Source organism: Saccopteryx bilineata, chromosome 2 (assembly GCF_036850765.1).
Source record: "Saccopteryx bilineata isolate mSacBil1 chromosome 2, mSacBil1_pri_phased_curated, whole genome shotgun sequence".
NCBI lineage: Eukaryota > Metazoa > Chordata > Mammalia > Chiroptera > Emballonuridae > Saccopteryx > Saccopteryx bilineata.
Window position 1 is genome coordinate 383489423 of NC_089491.1, and position 25216 is coordinate 383514638.

General features: G+C 44.1%; 1 protein-coding gene across 1 annotated transcript in view; it reads left to right on the forward strand.

The window, feature by feature from the left end:
• The window catches only part of ANKFN1 (ankyrin repeat and fibronectin type III domain containing 1), a 349730-nt gene that overhangs the window by 201794 nt on the left and 122720 nt on the right, over positions 1–25216 (forward strand). The window contains exons 6-7 of the mRNA XM_066255513.1: positions 12232–12426; positions 14198–14311. Of these exons, the coding sequence (XP_066111610.1) occupies positions 12232–12426; positions 14198–14311 (309 nt within the window). The remainder of the gene's footprint in view (positions 1–12231; positions 12427–14197; positions 14312–25216) is intronic.

Sequence of the window (25216 nt, forward strand, 5' to 3'; positions counted from 1 at the left end):
CAAGTATTTCAAAGCAGAGTGCAGCATTTCTAATAGCGTTAGTTTTCTGTCTTCCTTTCCCCTGTATGTTCCTTTCTGAAAACTAGCCCAATACGCTTTCCACTATGCCAGCCAAGAACCCAACCCAACTCAGAAGAAAGTCTTCTGTAATGCTCGCCATTTCATCACCGGAATCACAAAAACACAGAGGAGTTGAGTCATGGGTCAAGCCTGTCCAGTCTTCATCTCCTCAATCATAGAACTATATAGAGATGTTCTTTACAAACACGACTTGAAACTCAACCACGTACCTTTCCTTATTCAAAGGAAATGTCCCAGAAGTGGCCACCCAAACTGGTACACTGCCCCAAAGTTCAATATATTCACAACCCTCACCTGGTGATTAGATCGATCTACCATCTTTATTCTGCAACCTCTTTCTGTTCCTCCCATCTTTAGGCAAGCAGCACGAAGTAATACACTCCTTCCTTCTAGAAGAAAACATCAGTCACTATTCAAATAGAACCCCAGGTACTCCCTCACAGATTGCTGTGCTGAGTTCAAAGGAACAAGCACAGAATTTGAAAGGACTGGGGTAGGGACCTCAGGACACCTGGGGGCTATGCTCTTGATTACTTCATCCTCAGTCACCAAGACTCATGCTCAACTGAGCAGCTTCTATCTGAGTAAGACTTGTCTCAAGCTGGGACAATCCCTGATCAGAACCCCATCCCTTACCTGATTAACCCATACCCTTGCCCTACCCTCAGATCTCAGTTCAGTTTTCAGAGGAATCTGCTGAATCCCCAGTGAGGCCCTCGCCTTTCCGAGGCTGCCATTCCTTGGGCATCATTTAGGTTCCGTCAGTAGTAACCATACAGAAGCCAGTTCTTTTTTGATTCCTACTATGTGCAAATCCCATCACTCCCATGGAGTTTGCCTCACCACTTGATCCCCCTACTCGGCACATAGTAGGTACTCAGAAATTTTCAGTCATCGTTTTAAGCCCTGTCTTATGCTACTGGGAGTTGCAAGTATTGAATTTTAGCACAAATACATTCTGTGTGTAGTATGCATAGAGTGTATGAAAAAAAACTGTTGTTATTTCCCAGGTTCTGTTATAGAATGCGGTTGTAGCTACAGCTTGATTGCCTTTATCTTTACACTGTTTAATAATATGGAGCGAAGAATGGTGGGATGCTCCTCACTATTAGCCTTTCTGTCCTTTCCAAGGGCAGCGTTCTCTCTCCTCTGCAGACTCTCCTCTCTCTCTCTCTCTCTCTCTCTCTCTCTCTATATATATATATATATATATATATATATATATATATATATCTGCATTCTTTGTGAACCCCTCTCTCTCACTTTCTCTGGGATACAGCCTATGGAACGAGGAAATGCCCCCCAGAACGAGTTCTGTTCAGTTACTTCATAAAACGCAACTGCAGAGTAGCTGCCCTCTGAGTGTGGCACAGACACCGGGGTTCCAGCCTCACGCAGAGTAGCTGCCGTCTGAGTGCGGCACAGACACCGGGGTTCCAGCCTCACGCAGAGTAGCTGCCGTCTGAGTGCGGCACAGACACCGGGGTTCCAGCCCCACGCAGAGTAGCTGCCGTCTGAGTGCGGCACAGACACCGGGGTTCCAGCCTCGTACAGAGTAGCTGCCGTCTGAGTGCGCACAGACACCGGGGTTCCAGCCTCACGCAGAGTAGCTGCCGTCTGAGTGCGCACAGACACCGGGGTTCCAGCCTCACGCAGAGTAGCTGCCGTCTGAGTGCGGCACAGACACCGGGGTTCCAGCCTCGTGCAGAGTAGCTGCCCTCTGAGTGCGGCACAGACACCGGGGTTCCAGCCCCGTGCAGAGTAGCTGCCGTCTGAGTGCGCACAGACACCGGGGTTCCAGCCTCACGCAGAGTAGCTGCCGTCTGAGTGCGCACAGACACCGGGGTTCCAGCCTCACGCAGAGTAGCTGCCGTCTGAGTGCGCACAGACACCGGGGTTCCAGCCTCACGCAGAGTAGCTGCCGTCTGAGTGCGCACAGACACCGGGGTTCCAGCCTCGTACAGAGTAGCTGCCCTCTGAGTGCGGCACAGACACCGGGGTTCCAGCCCCACGCAGAGTAGCTGCCGTCTGAGTGCGGCACAGACACCGGGGTTCCAGCCTCACGCAGAGTAGCTGCCGTCTGAGTGCGCACAGACACCGGGGTTCCAGCCTCACGCAGAGTAGCTGCCGTCTGAGTGCGGCACAGACACCGGGGTTCCAGCCCCACGCAGAGTAGCTGCCCTCTGAGTGCGGCACAGACACCGGGGTTCCAGCCCCACGCAGAGTAGCTGCCCTCTGAGTGCGGCACAGACACCGGGGTTCCAGCCTCACGCAGAGTAGCTGCCGTCTGAGTGCGCACAGACACCGGGGTTCCAGCCTCACGCAGAGTAGCTGCCGTCTGAGTGCGGCACAGACACCGGGGTTCCAGCCTCGTGCAGAGTAGCTGCCCTCTGAGTGCGGCACAGACACCGGGGTTCCAGCCCCGTGCAGAGTAGCTGCCGTCTGAGTGCGCACAGACACCGGGGTTCCAGCCTCACGCAGAGTAGCTGCCGTCTGAGTGGGCACAGACACCGGGGTTCCAGCCTCACGCAGAGTAGCTGCCGTCTGAGTGCGCACAGACACCGGGGTTCCAGCCTCGTGCAGAGTAGCTGCCGTCTGAGTGCGCACAGACACCGGGGTTCCAGCCCCGGCCGGCTGCTCAGGATGCCCCGCTCGTTCCTGCGGTAGTCGAGGGTGCGTGCTGGTGCTGGGACCGGTTCAGGGCACGTCTGAGAGGTGTGACTATAAACTAATGAGGCTGGCTTTATGTAAACAAACACACCAGCAAGTCTACAATCGCAGCGAATGTTATCCTTTAACACGGTCCTCCTGGGAGACCCCAGACTTGCTCCAACAGTGCTGCCATTGCTCTGCACACTTTCGGATTTGTCCTCAGAGCCAGTTTATGAGAAAATCTGACTCGTTGCTTAGAGTCACACCTGATTTTTGTTCCAAAACAGCATTGCCCAGCGTCATCACCCTCCACGTTCACCAGACTTGATTTAGAGAGGTTTCCTGAAACCAAATCCACCCTCAAAGGACAGAGATTTGCAACCATTAAGAATATGTCAAGAACGCGCCTTAGGCGGGTCTCTAGAATGATCCCCCAGATATTTTCGTCTGCTACATTAAAATAGGTGGACAAATCCTCACTCTGACTTCCAAACCTGCTCCTTGACCCTCATCTGATACTGCTCACCCCTCACCCACAATATGCCAGCCCCATCGGCCTCCATTCCCCCCCTTCAACGTGCCTCACTATCTTACAAGACGGCCTTCGAATTTGCTATTTCGATATTCGGAAGGCTTTAAATCTTGATCGTTACCTGGTCAACTCCTTCTTAACATTTCAACATAAAGATCACATCTTAAAGAGAGGCTTTCTCTGACCACCAACTCCAAAGACTAAAGTCACTTTATTTTCATTTTAATGTAACTTAATCACATCATTTTATTTTCTGCATAATATTTATCACTCTGCGGTCTTTTTCCCAATGTTTTCATTTGCTTATTTTCTGCCTCCCCTATGTTAGAATGTAAATTCCACATGAGCAGGACTTACCTGTCTCATTCATCACAATGTCCCTAGCAAAACAGTAGGCACTCCATGAATGTGATTAATTTACCTGAATGAATCCCAAGCCTACTTCTATTGCAAGGTGTGAATATATTATTTATCTTGAAGGTAATGATTTTACTGAATATCAAGTGAACTGATTGGTTTTTATTTCCAAATAATTATTTAGAAATCAGGTAGCCACAGCCTAAGTTACAGTTTACCTTCTATTAAAGATTTGATCATTGTCTTACATTCTTTTTTTTTTTAATTTTTAAATATACATATAACACAGACTATATTCTCCTTGTCAAGAAATAAAACATTACAAAGTCAGAAGACGTCTTCAACAGCCTGCTCAACACTTTTGTGTGTATATGCACCCACTCATGGTTTAGGTTCTCATCCCCAAAGTCTTACACCATAAGCATTCTTATCTTCTTGAGGTTTGGTTGATCTAGAGCAGGGGTCCCCAAACTATGGCCCACGGGCCACATGCGGCCCCCTGAGGCCATTTATCCGGCCCCCGCCGCACTTCCAGAAGGGGCACCTCTTTCATTGGTGGTCAGTGAGAGGAGCATAGTTCCCATTGAAATACTGGTCAGTTGGTTGATTTAAATTTACTTGTTCTTTATTTTAAATATTGTATTTGTTCCCGTGGGTTTTTTTTTTTTTTTACTTTAAAATAAGATATGTGCAGTGTGCATAGGGATTTGTTCATAGTTTTTTTTTTATAGTCTGGCCCTCCAACGGTCTGAAGGACAGTGAACTGGCCCCCTGTGTAAAAAGTTTGGGGACCCCTGATCTAGAGGACCCACATCCAAACTTACTCACAGTGACGGTTAACAAGAGATGTGCTCCTTTCTACATGGGTCTCTCCATAGAGCTGCTCCTGACCTGGCAGCTGGCTCCCCCCAGAGAGAGAGAGAGACCAACCAACCAAGATAGAAGCAACAGTGTCTTTTTTTTTTTTTTTTTTTTTTTTTTTTTGTATTTTTCTGAAGTTGGAAATGGGGAGGCAGTCAGACAGACTCCTGCATGCGCCTGACTGGGATCCACCCGGCACGCCCACCAGGAGGCGATGCTCTGCCCATCTGAGGTACCACTCCACTGCAATCAGAGTCATCCTCAGCGCCTGGGCCAACCCTGCTCCAATGGAGCCTTGGCTGCGGGAGAGGAAGAAAGAGAGAGAGAGGAAGGAGAGGGGGAGGAGTGGAGAAGCAGATGGGCACTTCTTCTGTGTGCCCTGGCCAGGAATCGAACCCAGGACTCCTGCACGCCAGGCCGACGCTCTACCATTGAGCCAACCGACCAGGGCTGCAACAGTGTCTTTTATAACCTAATCTCAAAATTGACAAGTACCATTTCTCCTGAATCACGTTGATCACACAGAGCAGCACTGGTATGGTAGAGGAGGGTGTGGACGCCAGGAGACAGATCCCTGAGACCCTCTTGGAAACTGGATACCCCACCACCTATCTAGGATGGTTGAGGATTAAATGTAGTAATATCTTTAAAATATTTCTCTGGCACATTATAAATGGTCCAAAAAAATGGTGGCCAGTATGACTCTCAAAAATAGAATAAAACCCAAGAGTCTCTAGTAAAGAATTTAAATATTTTATCCACTGTTGTACAGTTTGTGCTATGAGAACACTGCCCAATACAAGCACTTTTTTATTGATTAATTTGAGAGAGAGAGGAAAACAGAGAGAGAGAAATATTGATTGTTTCTGTATGTGTCCTGATCAGCAACCTTTGATTATCAGAAGGATGCTCTATCAACTGAGCTATCCAGCCAGGGCTACAAGCACTTTTTAAAGTTTATAGAATTTTATGTTCTAAAATCCCAATGTCCAACAAAGGAATCTCTAGCCACATATAACTATTAAGTACTTGAAATGTGTCCAGTCCAAAATGTGTTCTAAGTGTAAAATTTACACCAAACATATATCTTATTAATAATTTTATATTAGCCTGACCAGGCAGTGGTGCAGTGGATAGAGTGTCAGACTGGGATGCGGAGGACCCAGGTTCAAAACCCCAAGGTCGCCAGCTTGAGCACGGGCTTATCCAGCTTGACCACGGGCTCACCAGCTTGAGCACAGGGTTGCTGGCTTGAGCATGGGATCATAGACATGACCCCATGGTCGCTGGCTTGAGCCCAAGGTTGCTGGCTTGAGCCCAAGGTTGCTGGCTTGAGCAAGGGGTCACTCACTCTGCTGTAGCCCCCCCGGTCAAGGCACATATGAGAAAGCAATTAATGAACAACTAAGGAGACACAACAAAGAATTGATGCTTCTCATCTCTCACCCTTCCTGTCTGTCTGTCCCTATCTGTCCATTTCTCTGACTCTCTCTGTCTCTGTCAAAAAAAAATAATAGTGATTTTATATTGATTGCGTGTTGAAATAATAGATGCTCTGGGGCCCTTATGCCTTCTATCACCTTTAGTAATAATAGGAAAGCAGATTTCAGCTCAGAATAAGAAAACTTTAAAATTAAATTTAATCTTTAAATTAAAATTAAAAGTGAAATGGACTAGGCTACCTTGGTGAGCTCCCCTCATGGAGGAGGCCAGACATACAGGGTCAAGGGGACTATAGGAAAAGGCACTTAAGGCTGTTCTAAAAGTACTTTGAACACTAGATTAAATACTTGTCTTAGTGCCTGTTTCATCAATAAAAACAAGGAAAATGCTAATAACAATAGAGCTGTTATTGCTAAATTGAAGAATGGCATATCATTAGTAATGTGCAGATGGATTCCTTTTTTTTTCAAGCAAGCCAAATGAATTATGTCCTAAAAGGCTCAATTAAAAAATTAAAAGTAGTGAGCACTTAGGTTGCTCCCCTATCTTGGTTATTGTAAATAACCAAGCAATGAGCCATAGAAGATTGGATAAAGAAGATGTGGTTCATATACACAATGGAATATTATTCAGTCATAAAAAAAATGAAATCTGTCATTTGTGAAAATATGAATGAACCTTGAGAATATTATGCTAAGTGAAATAAGTCAGACAGACGAAGACAAATGCCATACAATTTTACTTCTATGTGGAATTTGAAGAACTAATAAACAAACAAAACAGAAACAGACTCATAGATACAAATGAGAGGGCAGTTGGGATTAAGATGTACAAATTGGTGGTCACAAAATAGTCCCGCCTAGGGAATATAGTCGATAATATTGTGAGAACTCTGCACGGGCCAGGCGGGTACTGGAAATATCAGGAGGACCACTTTGTAAAGTACAGGATCGACTAACCACTGTGCCGTGCGCCTGAAACTAATACACTGCTCACAGACACGAGGGGACATTTCAAAATGAATACAAAGCAATAAAAATAGGAAGCATTTGATTTTTTCTTTATTAAATGAGAACATCAGAAAAGCAAATAAGTCAAAGAAAGTTGTTTGATGATGCAAATGAGATGCAAAACCAACTTTTATTTCCTCGGTGAAAACGCACTATACAAAAGGCTGGAAGTTACTGGAGTGTCTCTGCACGTTCCCTGACCCCCTAATGTTTGTGAGCCGTATAGATTGAATGTCAAAAGAAATTGAGAACTTTAATTAAAAAAATAAATAAATATTCACCTTCATATCTAAAAAAAGAAAAAAAAATATTTTTTTAATTAGTTTACATTTTACCATCATTATATTTTCAAGCTTTTAAGGAGTTATCAGCCTGGCCCAAACTGACCAGCTGCAGGGCAAGGGTGAAATGAAGAACTAGTCAGGGAAGTAAGTAGCTGGTGATCTGCAGCTTAGCTTTGGATGGTGAAGAAAATCCACTCAGCCTGATCATTATTTATCTCAGGACTTAAACAGTAACCCTAATTGTATTCTTTGAACACCAAGTGCCCGCCCCTCCCCCACTCCCGCCCGGTAGTTAATTAGCTGGGCAGGTCTTAGAACAAATACCCACTCAGAAACACTGGGTGGTAGAAATGCTGTTGATAATTAAACACCACAATAGCAAGGAGCCTATTTCAGGAGCCGCCGAGTGGTCCTGCCCCAGCCCGCCTGCTCGCCGCACACTCACAGACCCTGCATTGTGCTGGCGATGGCTGAGCCGAGGGCTGGCCACTCGCCGGAGGAGGGACCCGCTGCTCTAGGAGAGAAAAAGGCTGAGCCTGGCAAACAGACCCAGGAGTTCTGGACTCGGGGGACGGACGAGAGGGTGGAAGTGAAAGGGGAATGGATCTGAGAATAGGAGGCGTGGGCACACAGGTAAATCAATCACAGAAGACATAGCCTTTCTAGTTTCTGGGTCCAACCAATCAACCGACCGAAATGAACCCACCCATCTCAGGGCAAACGGGTAGGGATTAGAAAACTGCATCTCAGAAGTAATAGGTTCGTTTGCATTCCATTCGTTTTAGAGGAAGTTCCCTGAGTTTTTTAAGGCTTTTAAGAAAAGCATGAGGCCTGGCTGGGTTGCTCAGTTGCTTAGAGCATCTTCCCAACAATACACTGGGTTGTGGGTTCGATCCCTGGTCAGAGCACATACAGAAATCAACAAAGGAATGTAAGTAAGTGAAACAACAAATTGATGTTTCTATCTCTCTCTCTCTCTTCTGTCTAAAATATCAATCAATTGAAAGAAAGAAAGAAAGAAAGAAAGAAAGAAAGAAAGAAAGAAAGAAAGAAAGAAAGAGTGAATAATCATTCCACCTCCTTGGGTCTCAGTTTCTTTATCTTAAAACAAGGGGGTTGAAAGCGTTCTCATCCTGAGGTGGCGAAAACCAGGAATGGGGCCCCAGAGGGGTTAAAAGCCTAACCTGTCACACCATTACTCAAGATAAAACTATATGGTCTAACATAATGATCACTTTTAGTCACTTTCGCTTAAAACGTATTAACCCAGCTTTCTTCGGCTGATTATCTCCCACTGAACAGATGCTTCTGTTGGCACTTTTATAGGTCATTAATAATAGGGAGAGAATGATTAATTTATGAGTCAGCTGATCTGGTAGTCAATAAAGAAAATCTTTCAGAAGAGAATGTTTTATTAAGCTATTTTTTAAAAAAAATCCATAGGGGAAAAAAAAATAAAAAAAGGTTTGCTTGGTGCAAGGGCTAAAAACCGCCAGCTCAGTGAGTGGTGCGTCTGCCCACGCACGGAATTACCTCTGACAACAGAGGCAAGTGAGTGTGTTCCCAGGGCCGCCTGGAGACATGGAAAGAAAGGAAAGAAAGGAAAGAAAGGAAGAAAGGAAGAAAGGAAGAAAGAAAGAAAGAAAGAAAGATTAATTTCTATAATGTTCCCCTCTTTTTTTAATTCTTCAATGGGCGGGGGTGATTTTCCATTCTTCTCCATAATAGAAGTGTTCATTTTAATTTCTAAATAATGTGCTTCCACTAAATTCTGCATGGGAAAGACGGGGTTCCAAGAAGACGCCCACATTCATTCTGCACTGTACCCCACCGCCATCAGCGCAGTAGGCTGTGGTTTGGGCTTCCCAGTTTAAGAAGCACAGGGATCAAGATGATCTTGAAAATCTTACCTGGCCATAAAAGTCTATGGACCTCCCTTATAAGTCTGTGAAAAGGCTTAATGCTCTGTCTGAAGACGGAGAATCGTTTGACCCCTTACAATGCAAATAGCACCGTGTCTGCAGCCTAGGAGGAGAGTAAAAGTCTAGAAACAAAACACGTTGTGCTGGGGAAAGCAGGAAAATTTTCAGGGGGAGCCAAAATTTTCATAGCGCAAGAGAAGCTGTCCATCTGAAATGCCACCTGGAATTCACACCAGTAATAACTGTTGTGAATATAAAAATTAATAGGGGGGATTTTATAGTATTAGAAAAATTTATTTATATAAATCATGTGTCTATCACCCAAGTGTTGACGCATGCATGCAATTCAAACATCAGGCTTACAATAAAAAGCTCACTGAATGACTTAGCAAGGACAATTCCCCCATTTTCTCTGTAATTTGGAGTGGAAGAAGGAGGGGGAGTGGGTAAAGGGTGCAGTTACTGGGTCAATTAATCAACCTGAACACTGTGACACAAACTCTGACGCCTAAACTATGTCTAAAAATACACAAATGTATACGAATTTGTTTTAAACTGTCAATGCCTATATTTAGGACCTTCCCAGCAAGGCTATAATGAGACTGTGTTTGAGGGCTTCAGTCATAGCAGACTCTACCATTAATCTGAAGTTAGTTAAATTAACAGCATTTAGTACTGACTTGTCAATCTCACTGCTCCAGGAAATTGCACCTTGAGGCTACTAATATTGCCAATTTTTCCACTGGAGTGTGTGCCCGCGTGTGTGTATGTGTGTGTTTTTTTTCCCCAGAACCGCCGTGTTCATACCCCGGCATCGCTTCCCTACGCCCACAGCACTTACATTATCATTTATTCTGGCCCCCTTTAGCCTTCCCGGGGGACTCTGCATCGTGGGGCTGCTCACTGAAAGCGTTTCTTAGCTTGATATTTATTTGTTTATTTTTCTGTCATGGCTCATGACTGAGGCTTTAAAAAAAAAAGTGTGACAGTATTTAGAGGACATGATTGACTGCTACAGCAACATTCATTAACCATGACAAATGTGCAGCAAAACACAGTCCTGAGTGTTCTGAACAGCGACTTGAAAAAGAAAGAAGAAAGAGAGAGAGAGAGAGAGAGAGAGAGAAAATAAAGACTCAACTAATTTTTCATTGACCTCATCGGTAAATAAATTGAGACTGATGGTGAGCAGGGCAATAATAAATTAGTATTCATTTCCTGTCATTAATGCAAACATGCCTATGAACACAGAGAATATGAATATATTACCACCTAATTTCCATTTCAAAATTCACCTAACCGATTTTCACTTGAGTTATCTTTATCATATGTTCCCCCTTCGCTAGAAGAATGAGGTGGTTGGATTTCGGTCCCACCCAGCGGGGGGGACATATTGTTTTGGTCACAGAGAGGATTCCACGTGTCGGTGACAGGTCTGGGAACTCGGTTCTAAGCTGTTCCATTCTTGGAACCCCTACCTACCCCATGTCCACGCTGAGGCGGTCTTTATCACTTACCCAGGAAGGGAGGGCTCCTTTACAATGACCCAGTGACCACCTGGGCAGGCCCTCACATGCATGAGGGCACCTCCCAGCCTGACACAGAATGTGAAGTACCGTTGACGCAAACGTTCACTCACACAAGGGTCAGTTGGGTAAACGTGAATCAGAGACAGACTAGCGTACATTGAGTACGACAGAAACATCAGGGGCTGGCTAACCTCCCTCAGCAAGAGGAGCTAGTTGAACTGACGCACAGTCATCTCCAGACACCGTTCCTACAATCAAGATCACAGTCAAAGATCCCACGTCTGATCACACTCAAGTCAACGAGCCATTAAAACTCATTAGACTTACTGTGGCAGCCATAGTAGAATACTTCACAATAAATAAATTGACTGACAGAATTATGCCACTAAGACACACATACAAAAATGTCTGTGAGCTAGAAAGTGTTTAGACCAGAAAATTTGAATCAGGTTCCACAAAAAAAAACCCAAAAACAAGTCTAGCAGAATGCAGTCCGCCTCATCGATGGCTTTTCCTAGGGCCTTCCTTGTGCTACAGAGCTTTGACCCCTAAGTATTGGTCCCTCTGAACATCATGGAAACATGGAAACGTGTGTGTGCGACCTGGACTAGACCTGGTCCTCATGGGTGCTTGATAGTGAGGCTCTAATTATACTGCTCACAAAAATTAGGGGGTATTTCAAAATGAATATGAAGCGATAAAAAAAGAAGCATTATTTGACTTGTAGTTTTATTATTAAACAAGAGCATCAGAAAAGCACCGGCAATTCAAAGACGGTTGTTGGATGATGCAAATGAGATGCAAAACCAACTTTTATTTCATTGGGGAAAAAGCACTATACAAAAGGCTGAAAGTACTGGAGCAGCTGCACCTGCCCTGATCCCCTGATGTTTGTGAGCTGTGTATATTGCTCAGCAGCTCCGAGCGTGCCTGTCACAGAGGGCCAGAGGGCAATGGGAATATCTTCAGCTGACGGATTTGCCGTTGAATCGAGTTATAAACGTCAGTAGTGAGCCCTTACTGTAACAAGACATTAATAAGGAATAGAAATCTCAAGTTCACCGGGCACTTTTTTTTTTTTCTGAAGCTGGAAATGGAGGGGAGACAGTCAGACAGACTCCCGCATGCGCCCGACCGGAATCCACCCGGCACGCCCACCAGGGGTGAAGCTCTGCCCACCAGGGGGCAATGCTCTGCCCCTCCGGGGGGGTCGCTCTGCCGCGACCAGAGCCACTCTAGCGCCTGGGGCAGAGGCTAAGGAGCCATCCCCAGCACCCGGGCCATCTTTACTCCAATGGAGCCCTGGCTGCGGGAGAGGAAGAGAGAGACAGAGAGGAAGGAGAGGGGGAGGGGTGGAGAAGCAGATGGGCGCTTCTCCTGTGTGCCCTGGCCGGGAATCGAACCCGGGTCCCCCGCACGCCAGGCCGACGCTCTACCGCTGAGCCAACCGGCCAGGGCCCCGGGCACTTTTTTTAAGAAACGTGAGGACACTCTGCATACCGGGCCAGTGAGGCAGTCCCCGGGGAGAGAAAAGAGAGTCACCCATTTCTTTCTGTTCAGTCGTCAGCCTGGAAAGCCGAGCCATGCACCTCCACACGCTGGTGCAGGAGGCCCAGGAGCGAGTGAGCGACCTGTCTGCGCAGGTGGAGAGCGAGGGCTTCAGCCTGGACAACACGGACAAGGAGAAGCAGCTGAAGGCGTGGGAGTGGCGGTACCGGCTCTACAGACGCATGAAAACGGGCTTCGAGCACGCCAGTGAGTATCAGCAGAGGGCGTCTCCGTGTAACGAGACCCAACCTTGCTTTGAGACAGCCGGGCCTTCTTTTACGAATTTATTTTTATTTTTATTTTTTTATAACACTCCAGAGTCATGGGTGGCCGTTGTCAGCCGGTTTGGAGCAAGGGCTCTGGGAGGCTGTAAAAGGATCTTTTGTCTCGCTTGATTTCCTGGCTCCTGATAGGTTCTCTGGCCGCAGCCACCAGGCTTCGGTGCCGCTGGCCTCCGTCCACAGTGGTCTAGCACGTGCCACCCGTTCCGCCCTGGTGCCTAATGACCTGGACGGTCTGATGGCCAGCCTCGGTGGCTATATTTTGGGGATGTGGAGATGGAAAAATATTTGTTTGCCTATTTGTCCAGTTTTGGGCTGCAAGCTCAAGTTTAAGTTGTTTACAACTCTTCTGCCGTTTTTTATATAGAACTTATGTAAACTGACCTTCAGTTAATCCAGGTAGCAGCGCAGGACAGTCAGTCAGCCCAGGAATGATGCTTTTGTCCACATCTTCATTCTCTTCCACCAATTCCTTTTGTTAGCTTCAGAGAGTCTCGTTTCTGGATAATACTAGCGCTGGGGGTTACTGCTCAGCACAGCCTCTGATAGAAGTACATATTTTTTTAAACACCTGTGAAATATATATTAAGCTTTCAAACACTTATGAAATATTAAGCTTTTATTCCAAAAGGAAATTTTATTCAAACAACAAAAGGATTAGAAATATATTGAAATTTTAAACGTTAAGGGGAAGGTCAATTCATTGGTTTGGAAATTATCTGCCGGGGCTCCCGTGACCTTGGCTGGGATAAAGACCAAAGGCAGGGACAATCTTGTCCTCTACTGCAGCACTGCATCTTAAGTCCCAACACTAGGCCTCATCCCTCCTCTTGAAGCCAATAACTAAACCGACGTGAATGAAAGGTTGCCTTTAATGTTAACAATCTCTTAAGCCACGCTGGTACGTTTGCTCTTTTTAGAAAGAACATTATTTGGCAGTTGTCTTAGTAACTGCATTTGTTACTGTGCTTTATTTAGGACAAGTTAATATGAGAAGTCATGTTTTTAGACTTGATACCAATTTTTAATTTTCTAAATGACAAAACACCTTCCAGGTGTTAAGGAAATACCGACAACCGTCAGGAATCTGTCACTAGACATGCCATTTGCTCATGAATTCTTCCTTAGAGAAATACTACTGAGTCACAGGAGGACGGCGAGGTAACTTTCCATGCCGGGGAGAGCCCAGCATCAGGCCTCCAGAGCACAGCGTCCATCCTAGCAGGGTCTCCACTGCGTCCTTGAATGAATGCTTGGGCCTCTTTGGGCTGCAGCTTCCTCAGCCTAGAGGACAGGGCGCTGTTACTTGCCATTTCTACCCATCAAGGGCAAACAAGTTTCCACTGAAACAATTGACCCAGAAGTGCTTTCTGAAACGCGGTGGTTCCTGCTCACACTGTCCAGCCTCCTCCTCGCTGGTCCTGCCGGGTCCCTCTGGTCCTGCCCGGACACTTGTGGAAGGCTGAACTGGTATTATTTACCCCTTTAGAAGATGTTCCCCAATCAAATAAGACCAAGATGGCAACAAATAAAGGCCTTTGGGACCTCTAATGAAAATGTTCAAAAGCGAAAGCTATTAGGCTATGCAAACAAATGTTTCCATCGTGTGTGTCTCAGGGTTTCCTTTGAAGGTGCAGGGACACTGTTTGAAAAGGATTTGCCATGTTAAGATCCCTGTGTTTTTTCTTCTGTCCCAGGAGCCCCCGAGGTGCCAACCAACGTCTGTCTCATGGTAACCAGCAGCACATCACTCACTGTCACCTTTCAAGAGCCTCTTAGTGTCAATGCGGCCGTGGTAACCAGATACAAAGGTATGGGACTCTGATCCTTTTTCATTGCTCCATCTTAAAAAAAAAAAACAAAAAAACAACAACAACAATCCATTGTTTCAGGGTTAGTTGCGCATTTTGTATGTTTGTTTTCCTGCTGATAGGCTGATGTTTCCTTCCACGGGTAGTTGATATATTTCCACTCCCAGAGCAATGAGGTGACTGAGAATAAGTCTCAGAGAGGATGACGCGCAAGACCAGGATGTCATCCCAAGCCCCTCAATTAATATTAATGTTCCTATCCTGCTTGCAGAGGACATGCTCTGTGCATAGCATAGGATTGGGGACAGGACCGAGGAGGACACACCACAGAAGCAGCCAGGCTCCAAGGAGCTTAGAAGCTGGGATATGGGACATCCTAAACAGGAGGCGTATAAATTGATAGCTGCAATGGCAGGTGACAGGGGTTGAGGACTAAAAACACCACCAACAACCAATACAGTGCACTGGAGTTCAGAAAAGAAAGGGGGGTCGGGAAATGATGGGCTCAGAAAGTCCCTAGGGTGGAGGTGGCACTTGGACCCCGCTCTCAAGGATGGCTAGGATTTGAACCAGAAGAGAAGCCCCATGCGGAGGGAACAGCAAGCACAGTATAAGAGCAACAACCTGCCGGGACAAGTAAAGGAAAACAAGGGAATGTGCTGACGGAATAGAAAATGGCGTGGCTCCGGGGGACGGGAGGGTTCGTGACAAGGTGCAGTGAAATGTGAGATTAGAGTGAAGCTGGGGTCAGCAGGTAAGGGTCGGATGAGGCTTGAAATCAAGATGAAAGAGTTGAGCCTGGCCAGGTGGTGGCACAGTGGATGGAGCGTCTACCTGGGATGTTGAGGACCCAGGTTCGAGACCCCAAAGTCACCAGTTTGAACGCAGGGTCTCTGGCTTGAGTGCGGGTCAACAGCTTGAGCGTGGGATTGTAGACATGATCCCATGGTCACTGGCTTGAGCCTGAAAGTTGCTGGTTTGAAGCCCAAGGTTGCTGTCTTGAGCCTGAGGTTGCTGGCTCTGCTGGAGACCCTGGTCAGGGCACATAGGAGAAGCAATCAATGAACAACTGAGGTGACACAACTACAAGTAATATTTCTCATCTCTCTCCCTTCCTTTCTATCTGTCTCACTCTCTCTGTCTGTTACTAACCAAAAAAAAAATTTTTTTTTTAAATTTTAAAAAAAGATGAAGGCATTGAGACTTTACTTGATGAATTCTGCAGGTCACTGAATAAGAGAAAGACAAGATCAGAGGATTGAAAGATTTAAGTGGCAATACTATGTGTAAAGTATTGAAAAAGATGGATTTTAATAAGAAAATGAATTAGGAAGCTATTCAAGAAAGAGGACAGGACAGCCTGACGCCGTTGCTATAGCAACTGGGAAAGATGAGAGAGCCCAGAGGAGAAAAATATTACAGAGATGTTTTGGAGATAACAGCCAAGACTCACCTAGTGCCTACTATGCACCAGGCACTGTTCAAAGCCGTTAGATATGTTAGCTCTATTTAAACCTTCACAGTAACCCTGTGAGATAGGTACTGTTAAGATTCCCACTTTGCAGATGAAAAAACTGAGGCAACGAGGTTAAGGAATGTGCCTAAGGCTCACAGCAGAGCCAGAAGTATCTCATTATGTTGAATGTGGTAGATAAAAAGAAAGCGATCTATTTCCCTGATTGGTGAAGGTATTGGAAATACCCAGAATGGTTCTGACACCCAATAAGGCCTTCCATGCATATTCCAGGCAACAAGGTAGAATATCTGTGTTCAGGTCACTGCTGCTCCTTTGGGCCACCAAAATGTCCAGGTAGCACATGTATTTCCTTTCACCTTCCCAAGCCCTGTTCCCACATCCGCAAACACTGTTCTCCCCAAACCCTACAGCTTTCCGAGGAAATCCCTGGCACCCCGCTCTGCTTGTAACTCCGTAGGTAAGGCAGCATTGAATTGGTTATCACTTTGACTTTTCCGTATCATTCTAGGATGGCCATTTCCAAGCATTTTCATTTCATAGCATGCATAAACTAATCGCTAAAATTCTGCAGCACACCAACCAATAGATTTTTTTGTGGATCTGACAAAAAAATAATAATAATTAGGTATCATTTTGAGTCATTCAACCAGACAGCTATTGTTGTGTTGGCTGTTGACACTTTTTCATTTGACAGTCTAAGGGAAAAGAAGTCAGTGTCCCGGACTAAATAGTCAAGTATTGCATGGTTTGAAAATTCTTGCAACACACCAGTTGAAAATTGCTATTCTAAGAGAAGGCAGTCTGAAGGTACTAGCAACAACAGGTAAATGAAGCCACCAGGATACTTTCTGATACTTTCTCTCTCGGTTGTTTCATCGGCCAAGACTTCCTGAAATGCAGAGAAAGTTTTGGCAGCCGTGTCAAACGTGAGCATTTTCCTCTCTTTATTTTTCCCGCTCAGCGTTTTGGTGAAGGGTTTCATCAGCGCTGCCCAACTTGACATTTGCCTCTTCCATTTGATTAGTGAGCTATCAGGAGCTAATTTATCCAGACTGTCAGCTCTTTAATCCCCGGCCACAATACCACCGAGTTCTATCAGCATTCACATATTAACATGTGTCATCTCAGGAGACTTGCGTTTGTGTGAGGTTGCAATGAAAGGTCAGAGTGGGCTTGTGTGAGTGACTGGGGGAGATTAATTCGGCATTATAAACAGAATTGTCTGTTGCATTATGGAGTAGGTTTCCTTATGTTAATACAGAAGGTCAGAAATTGAATCCTTCCACTGACCACGTTCAAGGGTTATTGAACACAGCTGGCGGCCTCCTGTACCCAGAGGCAGGACAGTTAATTAATCCAGGATTGAAGTAATTATTTAATTATGGAAATATTAGCAAAATTACCGAGACAAGGCTAATTATTTTGTTTGCTTAAAAAAAAAAAAAAGAAGGAACAATGAGACGTCTGCAGAATGAAGTGGCAATTATCTAATTGGTTAGAGGGAAGGCTTCACCCCGCCGTCCGTGGGCTTTGGCAGAAATGCCAGACTGCTCTCTGGAAGCCCTGCGTTCGGCAGGACCTCAGCCCATTTTCACAACTGGACGTTTTCCCCCTTCGTGCTTAAGCCAGTATTTGAAAGAAAATCTTAATCCTTCTGTTCCTCACATGTTTACACTCAATTCATCAACATGTTGGTTTTTTAAAGTTGTTGATATCCAGAAATCTATTTAAGCGCATCTCTTTATCAGCCTTCTTCAGGCCCCGGGGGCCATGCGCCAGGCCAGCTGCCATCACAACTTGGAGATGAAAGGGTTGATTTCAGCTGAAAACCCAGGGAACAGTTTTGCGTGAGACCCACTGGGTTTTTCTGCCTGCAGCTCCTCCCCACCCCTCTGAATGCTGGAAAATGGGGCTCAGAGGGCTGTTGTCTGTTTTTCGGTGTTTTCTCCACAGGTTCAAAGAACACTTGCATCCTTTGGTCACATTACGCCGGTCTGCACAGTTCACAGAGCACGTCTAGGGCGACTTCCGATGCTCTGACGCTCTGGACAGCTGCCAGACTTTGTCCCGTGTCTTCTCACTGCCTCGGGCGACCTGCCTAACGCTTTCATTTGCAGGGGACATGTCATTTGTCTGTGATTTTTGCTGCTCTTTGGAGGGTTTGAGGTGGATAGGAAGTTATCCTATAACAGGTGCAGTACAGCATCTATTTTCCATCCACAGGATGAATTCTTTTCTGGTGTTTTTTTTTTTTTTTGTAAGTGTGCCTTGCAACGTCACAGTTTGCCGATGATGAGATGCCTCTGGAAGGGCTCCAGGGAGTGTGAGCCGCCACTTTGTGCGCTGCCCTTCCCCACCTCGCTTCCCACCTTGTCCCTGAAACAATTAGAAACCCCCGCCCCCATTCCTTCCTACAAAGGCTTATATTAGCAAATTATCTTACTGTTCTTCATTTGATGGCACTTTTGAAAAATTCAAATGCCTTCCTCCTTGTACAGCTTGCCAGGACCTTTCAGGAGCTGCTTACCTATCTCCTTCGTAAAGACCAAGTGGATTCTTCTAGTAACCTCCACCTCCAATCTCCTTCTTAGAAGAAGAAGCAGCCAAAGGATCCCAGACAGATGCCCAGTAGCGCTGCAGCTTCTAGGAGGAAGTGTCCGCCATTTTTACCTGAAACCCCTTAGGGTAGATCTTTTATAATGACAGTGTAAACTTGATCCTGACTTGGTCACTTGAGCCATCTATTCACCAGAATCCCATGACTTCCTGGGACTTAGGTGCACATTGTGTAGTAGTTTAAACTATTTTGAGGCCGTCTCTTTGTTTTCCTCCTATACCTCGTAGCTGAAAGGATATTTGTCTACCAAGAAAGATGCATTAGGGAATAGAACTCTTTTCCACATCTGATTACTTGAAGAATTAATCCAATCATGAGTGTGATATGGCTCCCCTCGTGACTAGATTGGAGTGGTATAATTCCATGAATCCAAAAAATGTATAACTTTATGTAGCCTGTCTAGGGAGGGGTGAGGCCAATGCAGATGAGAGCAAGTAGGAGGGACAGAAGATGTTCCATCCAGAGGACAGGAAACTCGGTGGAGTAACATGTTCTTTCTTGCAAGTGAAACTGTGGGCGCCCAGTGACTCAGTGTGTGACAGGGATAGACAGCAGGGCCGGTGGGAGTGAGAGGAGGGCAGCAGCACTGGAGAGTCATCCGCTGCAATAGCCTCTGCACCTCCACTCCTCCTCAACTCCCCTGCTCGTTGCTGAGTTGTCAGGACTCAGCCAGTTTATTCGCCAACGGTCTTGTGAACCGCCTTATAACTTTTCAACAATAATATATGTTATAAAACATAGTTTTGTTTTGTTTTCTTTTGTTTTTGGACATTCTTCATTTAGAGAAAATATTTTAATCCTCAAACAATACAGTACAGGGTTATATATCTCCATTAGATCTTTTGAGGAACCAGACACGTTGTCAATGAGCAGTAATATTTTTGAATGGAGTCTTTTATTCTGAGCAGTAGCTCCCAAGACTGAGTTTTAAATATTTGGTCAACCATGTTGTAAACAGATGTGCCACCCAGGCTTTGTTGTTCCATTTACAGAGCACAGAGTAGATTTAGCATAATTCTTAAGGGTCCTGGGAGTTTTGGAATGGTAAATGAACGTTGGTTTTGACCAACGTTCAAAACAGCTGCATTAGCCCCTAACAAGAGAGTCAGCTTGTCCTTTCACACTTGGAAACCGGGCATTGGACTCTAATCCCTAGCTATGAGACAAGCCTAGATGGCCTGACCTGTGGTAGTGCCGTGGATCAAGCATCGACTTAGAATGCTGAGGTTGCTGGTTCAAAACCCTGGGCTTGCCCAGTCAAGGCACATATGGGAGTTGATGCTTCCTGCTGCTCCCCCCTTCTCTCTCTCTCTCTCTCTCTCTCTCTCTTCTTTAAAATGAATAATTTAAAAATAAAATAGGCCCTGGCCAGTTGGCTCAGTGGTAGAGCATCGGCCTGGTGTGCGGGAGTCCCGGGTTCGATTCCCGGCCAGGGCACACAGGAGAAGCACCCATCTGCTTCTCCACCCCTCCCTCTCTCCTTCCTCTCTGTCTCTCTCTTCCCCTCCCGCAGCCAAGGCTCCACTGGAGCAAAGTCGGCCCGGGCGCTGAGGATGGCTCCATGGCCTCTGCCTCAGGCGCTAGAATGGCCCTGGTTGCAACAGAGCAACGTCCCAGATGGGCAGAGCATCGCCCCCTGGTGGGCATGCTGGGTGGATCCCGGTCAGGCACATGCGGGAGTTTGTCTGACTGCCTCCCCGTTTCCAACTTCAGAAAAATACAAAAAATAAAATAAAATAAAATAAAATTTAAAGAAAAAGAAAGTTCTAGATGGCCTCTTCTTCCAATAGAAGGCAGGTCTGTCTACACTGAATGTCTGTTGTTTAGTGTGGGCAACTTCATTATTTTAGCCAGAGCGTCTGCATAGATTGCTGAAGCTTCTACATCAGCACTTGCTGCTCACCTTGAACTTGTATGTTATGGGGGGGAAAAAGTCCTTCCTTAAACCTCATGAACCAACCTCTGCTAGCTTCCAACTTCTCATCTGCAGCTTCCTCACCTCTCTCAGGCCCTCATGAAAGAGATGGGACTCACTCTGGATTAGGCTATGGTTTAAGGCAGCAATTTTCAACCGTTTTCATCTCATGGCACACATAAATTACAAAACTTCTGTGGCACACCAAAAAATATCCTTTTTGATGATTTTACCAAAAAAAAAAAGTTTAAGTTTAATACTTTCACACTGGACAGCCACTGTTGTGTTGGCTGTTGTCTTTTATTATTATTATTATTTGACAATCTAAGGGAGAAAAGAAGGTCAGTGCCCCTGACTAAATAGTCAGGTATTGCATTTTTTTAAATTCTTGAGGCACACCGGTTGAAAATCGCTGGCTTACGGGAATGTTGTGGCTAGTTTGATCTTGTATCCAGAGCGCTAAAACTTTCTCCAGATCAGCAATGAGGCTGTTTCACTTTCTTAAAATTCGTATGTTCACTGGAGTAGCACTTTTAATTTCCTTCTAGAACTTTCCCTTTGCATTCACCACTTGGGTGTTTGGCGCAAGGGGCCCAGCTCTTGGCCTGTCTCAGTTTCCAACATGCCTTCCTCACTAAGCTTAATCATGCCTACCTTTTGACTTAGAGTAAGATACGGGACTCTTCTCTTCACCTGAACACTTGGAGGCCATCGAAGGTTTGTTAACTGGCCTCAGCTCAACATTGTGCCTCGGGGAATCGGTAGCCCAAGGAGAGGGAGAGACACTGGGGACGGCAAGTCCGTGGGTCGGTCACACACACCTTTATTAAATTTGCAGTCTTTGATGGGCACTGTTCGTGGTGCCTCAGAACACTTACAATAGTAACATCAAAAACCACTGGTCACAGATCACCGTCACTAATATAATAACAGCCATAGAAGTTCGAAATACTGAAAGAATTACAGAGACACAACGCAAGGAAATGCTGTTGGGAAACTAACGCCAGTAAGCTTGCTCGGGGCAGGGTTGCCGCAAACCTTCAATTTGTAAAAAGAAACAGCATCTGTGAAGTGCAATAAAACAAGGCATGCCCGTGTGTGTCTCTGTGTGAGCGCACACATCTTTCCGCTTCTAGGTAACAATCCTAGAATATTTTTTCATGTTTATTTTGTTCTAGGATTGTTACCTAGAAGTGGAAAGATGTGTGTGTTCACACGCTGCGTCTCACTGATCTGTCTATACCTGTGATGGTCCCATGTAATAACTTCAGCATATTTTAACATCTGGCAGGGCAAGTCCCTCCCCGTGGTAATCTCTTTCAGAATGTTTGTTATTTGCACACATGCTCCTTTCTAAATGACTTTTAGAAGTGGCATGTCAAGTTGAACTTTTAAAATCTTATTGGGATAGCATCATCTTCCTAAATTACTTTGGTGAGACCTCCCATTCGTGACATGTCTTTCTAACCAAGTTGAATTTTACATAGTCAAGAAAGTTTAATAATTTTCTTTGTATGGATCCTCTACGCTTCCCGTTAAGTTTCATGATGGATATAGTTTACAGTTTTTGTGACTATTCTGAGTGAACTTTCTTTTTAAGTTATTCTCTAACTCACTATTATGGGATAGAAGAACTGTTACTAATTTTTAAGTCTTTAGTGGGCGGCTTCACTGAACTTTCTGAGAGGTAGCTTTCTTTTCCCTAATAGGTTGTCTTGCATCTCATGGAAACTTTTTTCATATTATCTTCAAATAAGGGTCATTTTGTTCCTTCCTTTCTAACATTTTTCTTTCTTTTTTGATCTCGCTTCATTAACTAGACTTGATGTGAATACTAGTTCCCACTACATTGTGAATAGTAACTGGGATAGTAGGTATCCTTCTCTCTTACCTGCTTCTGTCAACGTGCAGCTAATATTTCACTAATTAGTATGTCTACCGTACATTTCTGGTAGATGCCTTTTACCAACAACGGAAGTTTCACTTGGATTGTGATTATTGATTCAGTGTTGAACACAAGTTTTAAATCTCCTCTGTGAATATAGTAGCCCTTCCAGCATTTCAAAAGTCATATATTTGGGCCCTTTCTTTCAGAATTGTTGAACATTGTCTATTTGGTTTGTTTGTTTGTTTGAAGAATTTTTTGATTCATTCAACCTATTGCTTATTTTCTATTTTTTTAATTTCTGGCTTTAACTTTGCCAATCTTACTACCTTCTATGGGTTTACTTTATGGGTTCTTTCCTTATTTTGGTTTTTTTTTATTGAAAACTTAATTTACTTGTTCCTTTATTTTTATTGTTTTATAATCCATGAATTAAAGGCTATATATTTTCCCCCTCACTATACTTTTGTCCATATCCAAAAAGTATAAAATGCAGTTCTAGAATTATTATTTATTTATAAATAATTTGTCATTTCCACTTGAGCCAGTTTTTAGATGAGTCATTTTAAACATTTAAGGGGCCATATTTTTTGGCTATATCTTTATTGTTAATTTCTAATTTTATTATAATTAGAACATGTTTAAATGTGGACTCTATTCTGTTCAGAGTTTTGTAAACTCTTACTTGTGACTAACCAGTGAATCAGTTCTGTACATACCATATTTGATGTTTGAAAGAATGTGTAAGCTCCGTTGGGTAGAAAGTGTGAATTCGTGTGTTGTTTCAGTCCCTGTTCTTTTTAAAGTAGTGTCCCTTTGAGCTTTGATCTCTGAGAAGCTGCTTTGTTTGTCTTGCTTCCTACTGTTTGCCTCAGTTTCTGTGTTGTTTGTAATTAACATTGCTCTCTAGTAGTCTCTCTTTGTCTGCTGCCTTCTCTGTCCTTTTATTTTCATCCTTGCCATGACATTTGAAGTACATTCATCGCTTGTAAAGAGCATACGGTTCAATTAGTTTACTCAACCTGAGAGTCTGTCTCTTTTTATATACACTTCTAAATTTTCTCTAAAGTGATGTTAGAATAGGATTAAAAAAACAAATTGTTTAGAAAGGTTTATAATGAAAAAAAACAACTGTTATTTGCTTCCTTCTTCCCACCCTTCCTCTTTTCAGAGCTGCCACTTTTAACTCCTTAGTTCTCATAGGTACCTGTCTACTTTAATTAATATGTATCTATGGCTACTTATTTTTTTAATCTATTTTATTTCTGCTTTTCCAAGTGAGAGGAGGGGAGACAGACAGACAGACAGACTCCCTCATGCACCCCGACTGGGATCCACCCAGCAATCCCCATATTTCTTTTCCCTCCCAGAGTTCTCTCTGCTCCTGTTCGCTACATGATAATAAATTGTTAGGCTGCCTCAGAGAAATGCAGATTAAAACCACAATGGAATATTACTACATGCCCATTATAGTAGAGAAAAAAATTTAAATTGTGACAACATCAATGAGAGTTCAGAGAAATCTCTTCACACATTGCTGGTGGAAATGCAAAATAACACAGGCTCTCCAGAAAAAGTTCGACAATTTCTTTAAAAACTAAACATGCAGTTATCATACATTCTACCAATTACATACTGAGTCTTTATCCCAGACAAATGAAAACTTATGTTCATATAAAACCCTGAGCACAAATGTTAATAGCAGCTTTATTTGTAGTAACCAAAATCTGGAAACAGATGTCCTTGAATTGGTGAATGATTAAACCAGTTGGGCACATTCACGCCATGGAATACTACTCAGCGGTAAAAAAGAACAAAGTATTGATACACATAACAACTTGGGTGAATCTGCAGAGAATTATGCTGATTGGAAAAGCCAATCCCAAAAGACAACATAGTGTATTATTATTCCATTTATATCAGACTCTTGAGATAACAACATTATATAGAAATAGAGAACAGGTTAGTGGTTTCTAGGGATTAAGGAGGAATGGAGGAGGAGGGAAATGGGTATTTATAACTCACTTTTTTGTTTTCTAGCTAACGGGTGTATTTTTAAACACTGTTTACTTTTTTAAGGGTTTGGAGAGAAGAAGGGTGGGCAGGTATGTGTGTCAGTTCAGCATCTTGATCCAACCTCCAAGTCACTTCTTTCCCAGACTGTACACTCAGTAAACATGACCTCATGCTAATATTAGCCTAAGACAACATACTTATGAAAGCGTATCTGCCGTTTCAAAAGTTATGTAAGTTACTTAGGGACAAACCTGAAATGGGTGTTTGTATCAGCTGGCAACCCTGATTTCTCCTCCTTCCTGTTGTATTTAGGAAATTATAGATCCATACAGTAATAAGGAGTGTTTGGAATTATATGAGTTTTTCCCTAAGGTATGAGTTCCTTGAAGGCAGAAATCTTGCCCCCCCCCCTTTTTTTATCATTTTTCACCTCACCTCCTACATTCCAGGATCACTAGCTTTCTTTCTGTCCTTCAAATGTTTTCCCTACCTCAAGACCTTTGCACATGATGAGCCCTCTGCCTGGAACACTGCCCTTCCCATTCCCTGCCCACACAGATTATGCAGCTCTCCATTGAAGTCATTTCTTCAAAGAAACATTTTCTAAGCATCTTATACCAATCATGCCTATTCATGCCTTTCACCTTTTCTTCAAAGCAATGTTCACAATGTGCAACATCTATTTATTTATATATTTCTTTACATCGAAATAGATTTCTTTATTATAGAACTTCCTAGTCTTTAATATCTAGCATATCTAAAAAGTTATTTTTCAAATTTACTTTGGCCATCACTGAATGTTTCTTGGAAAGAATGTTTTATGGAACCCTGAGAATATATAAAACAGGAATTCTCCAACACATTGGGCACCTGAAACCTGTATAATTATGTTAACCAATGTCATTCCAATAAATTTAATTAATTTTAAAGGGGGGGACACCAGTAATTTTCAAACTAAGCTGCACACTAGAATTACCTTAGGGTCCATGTCATGG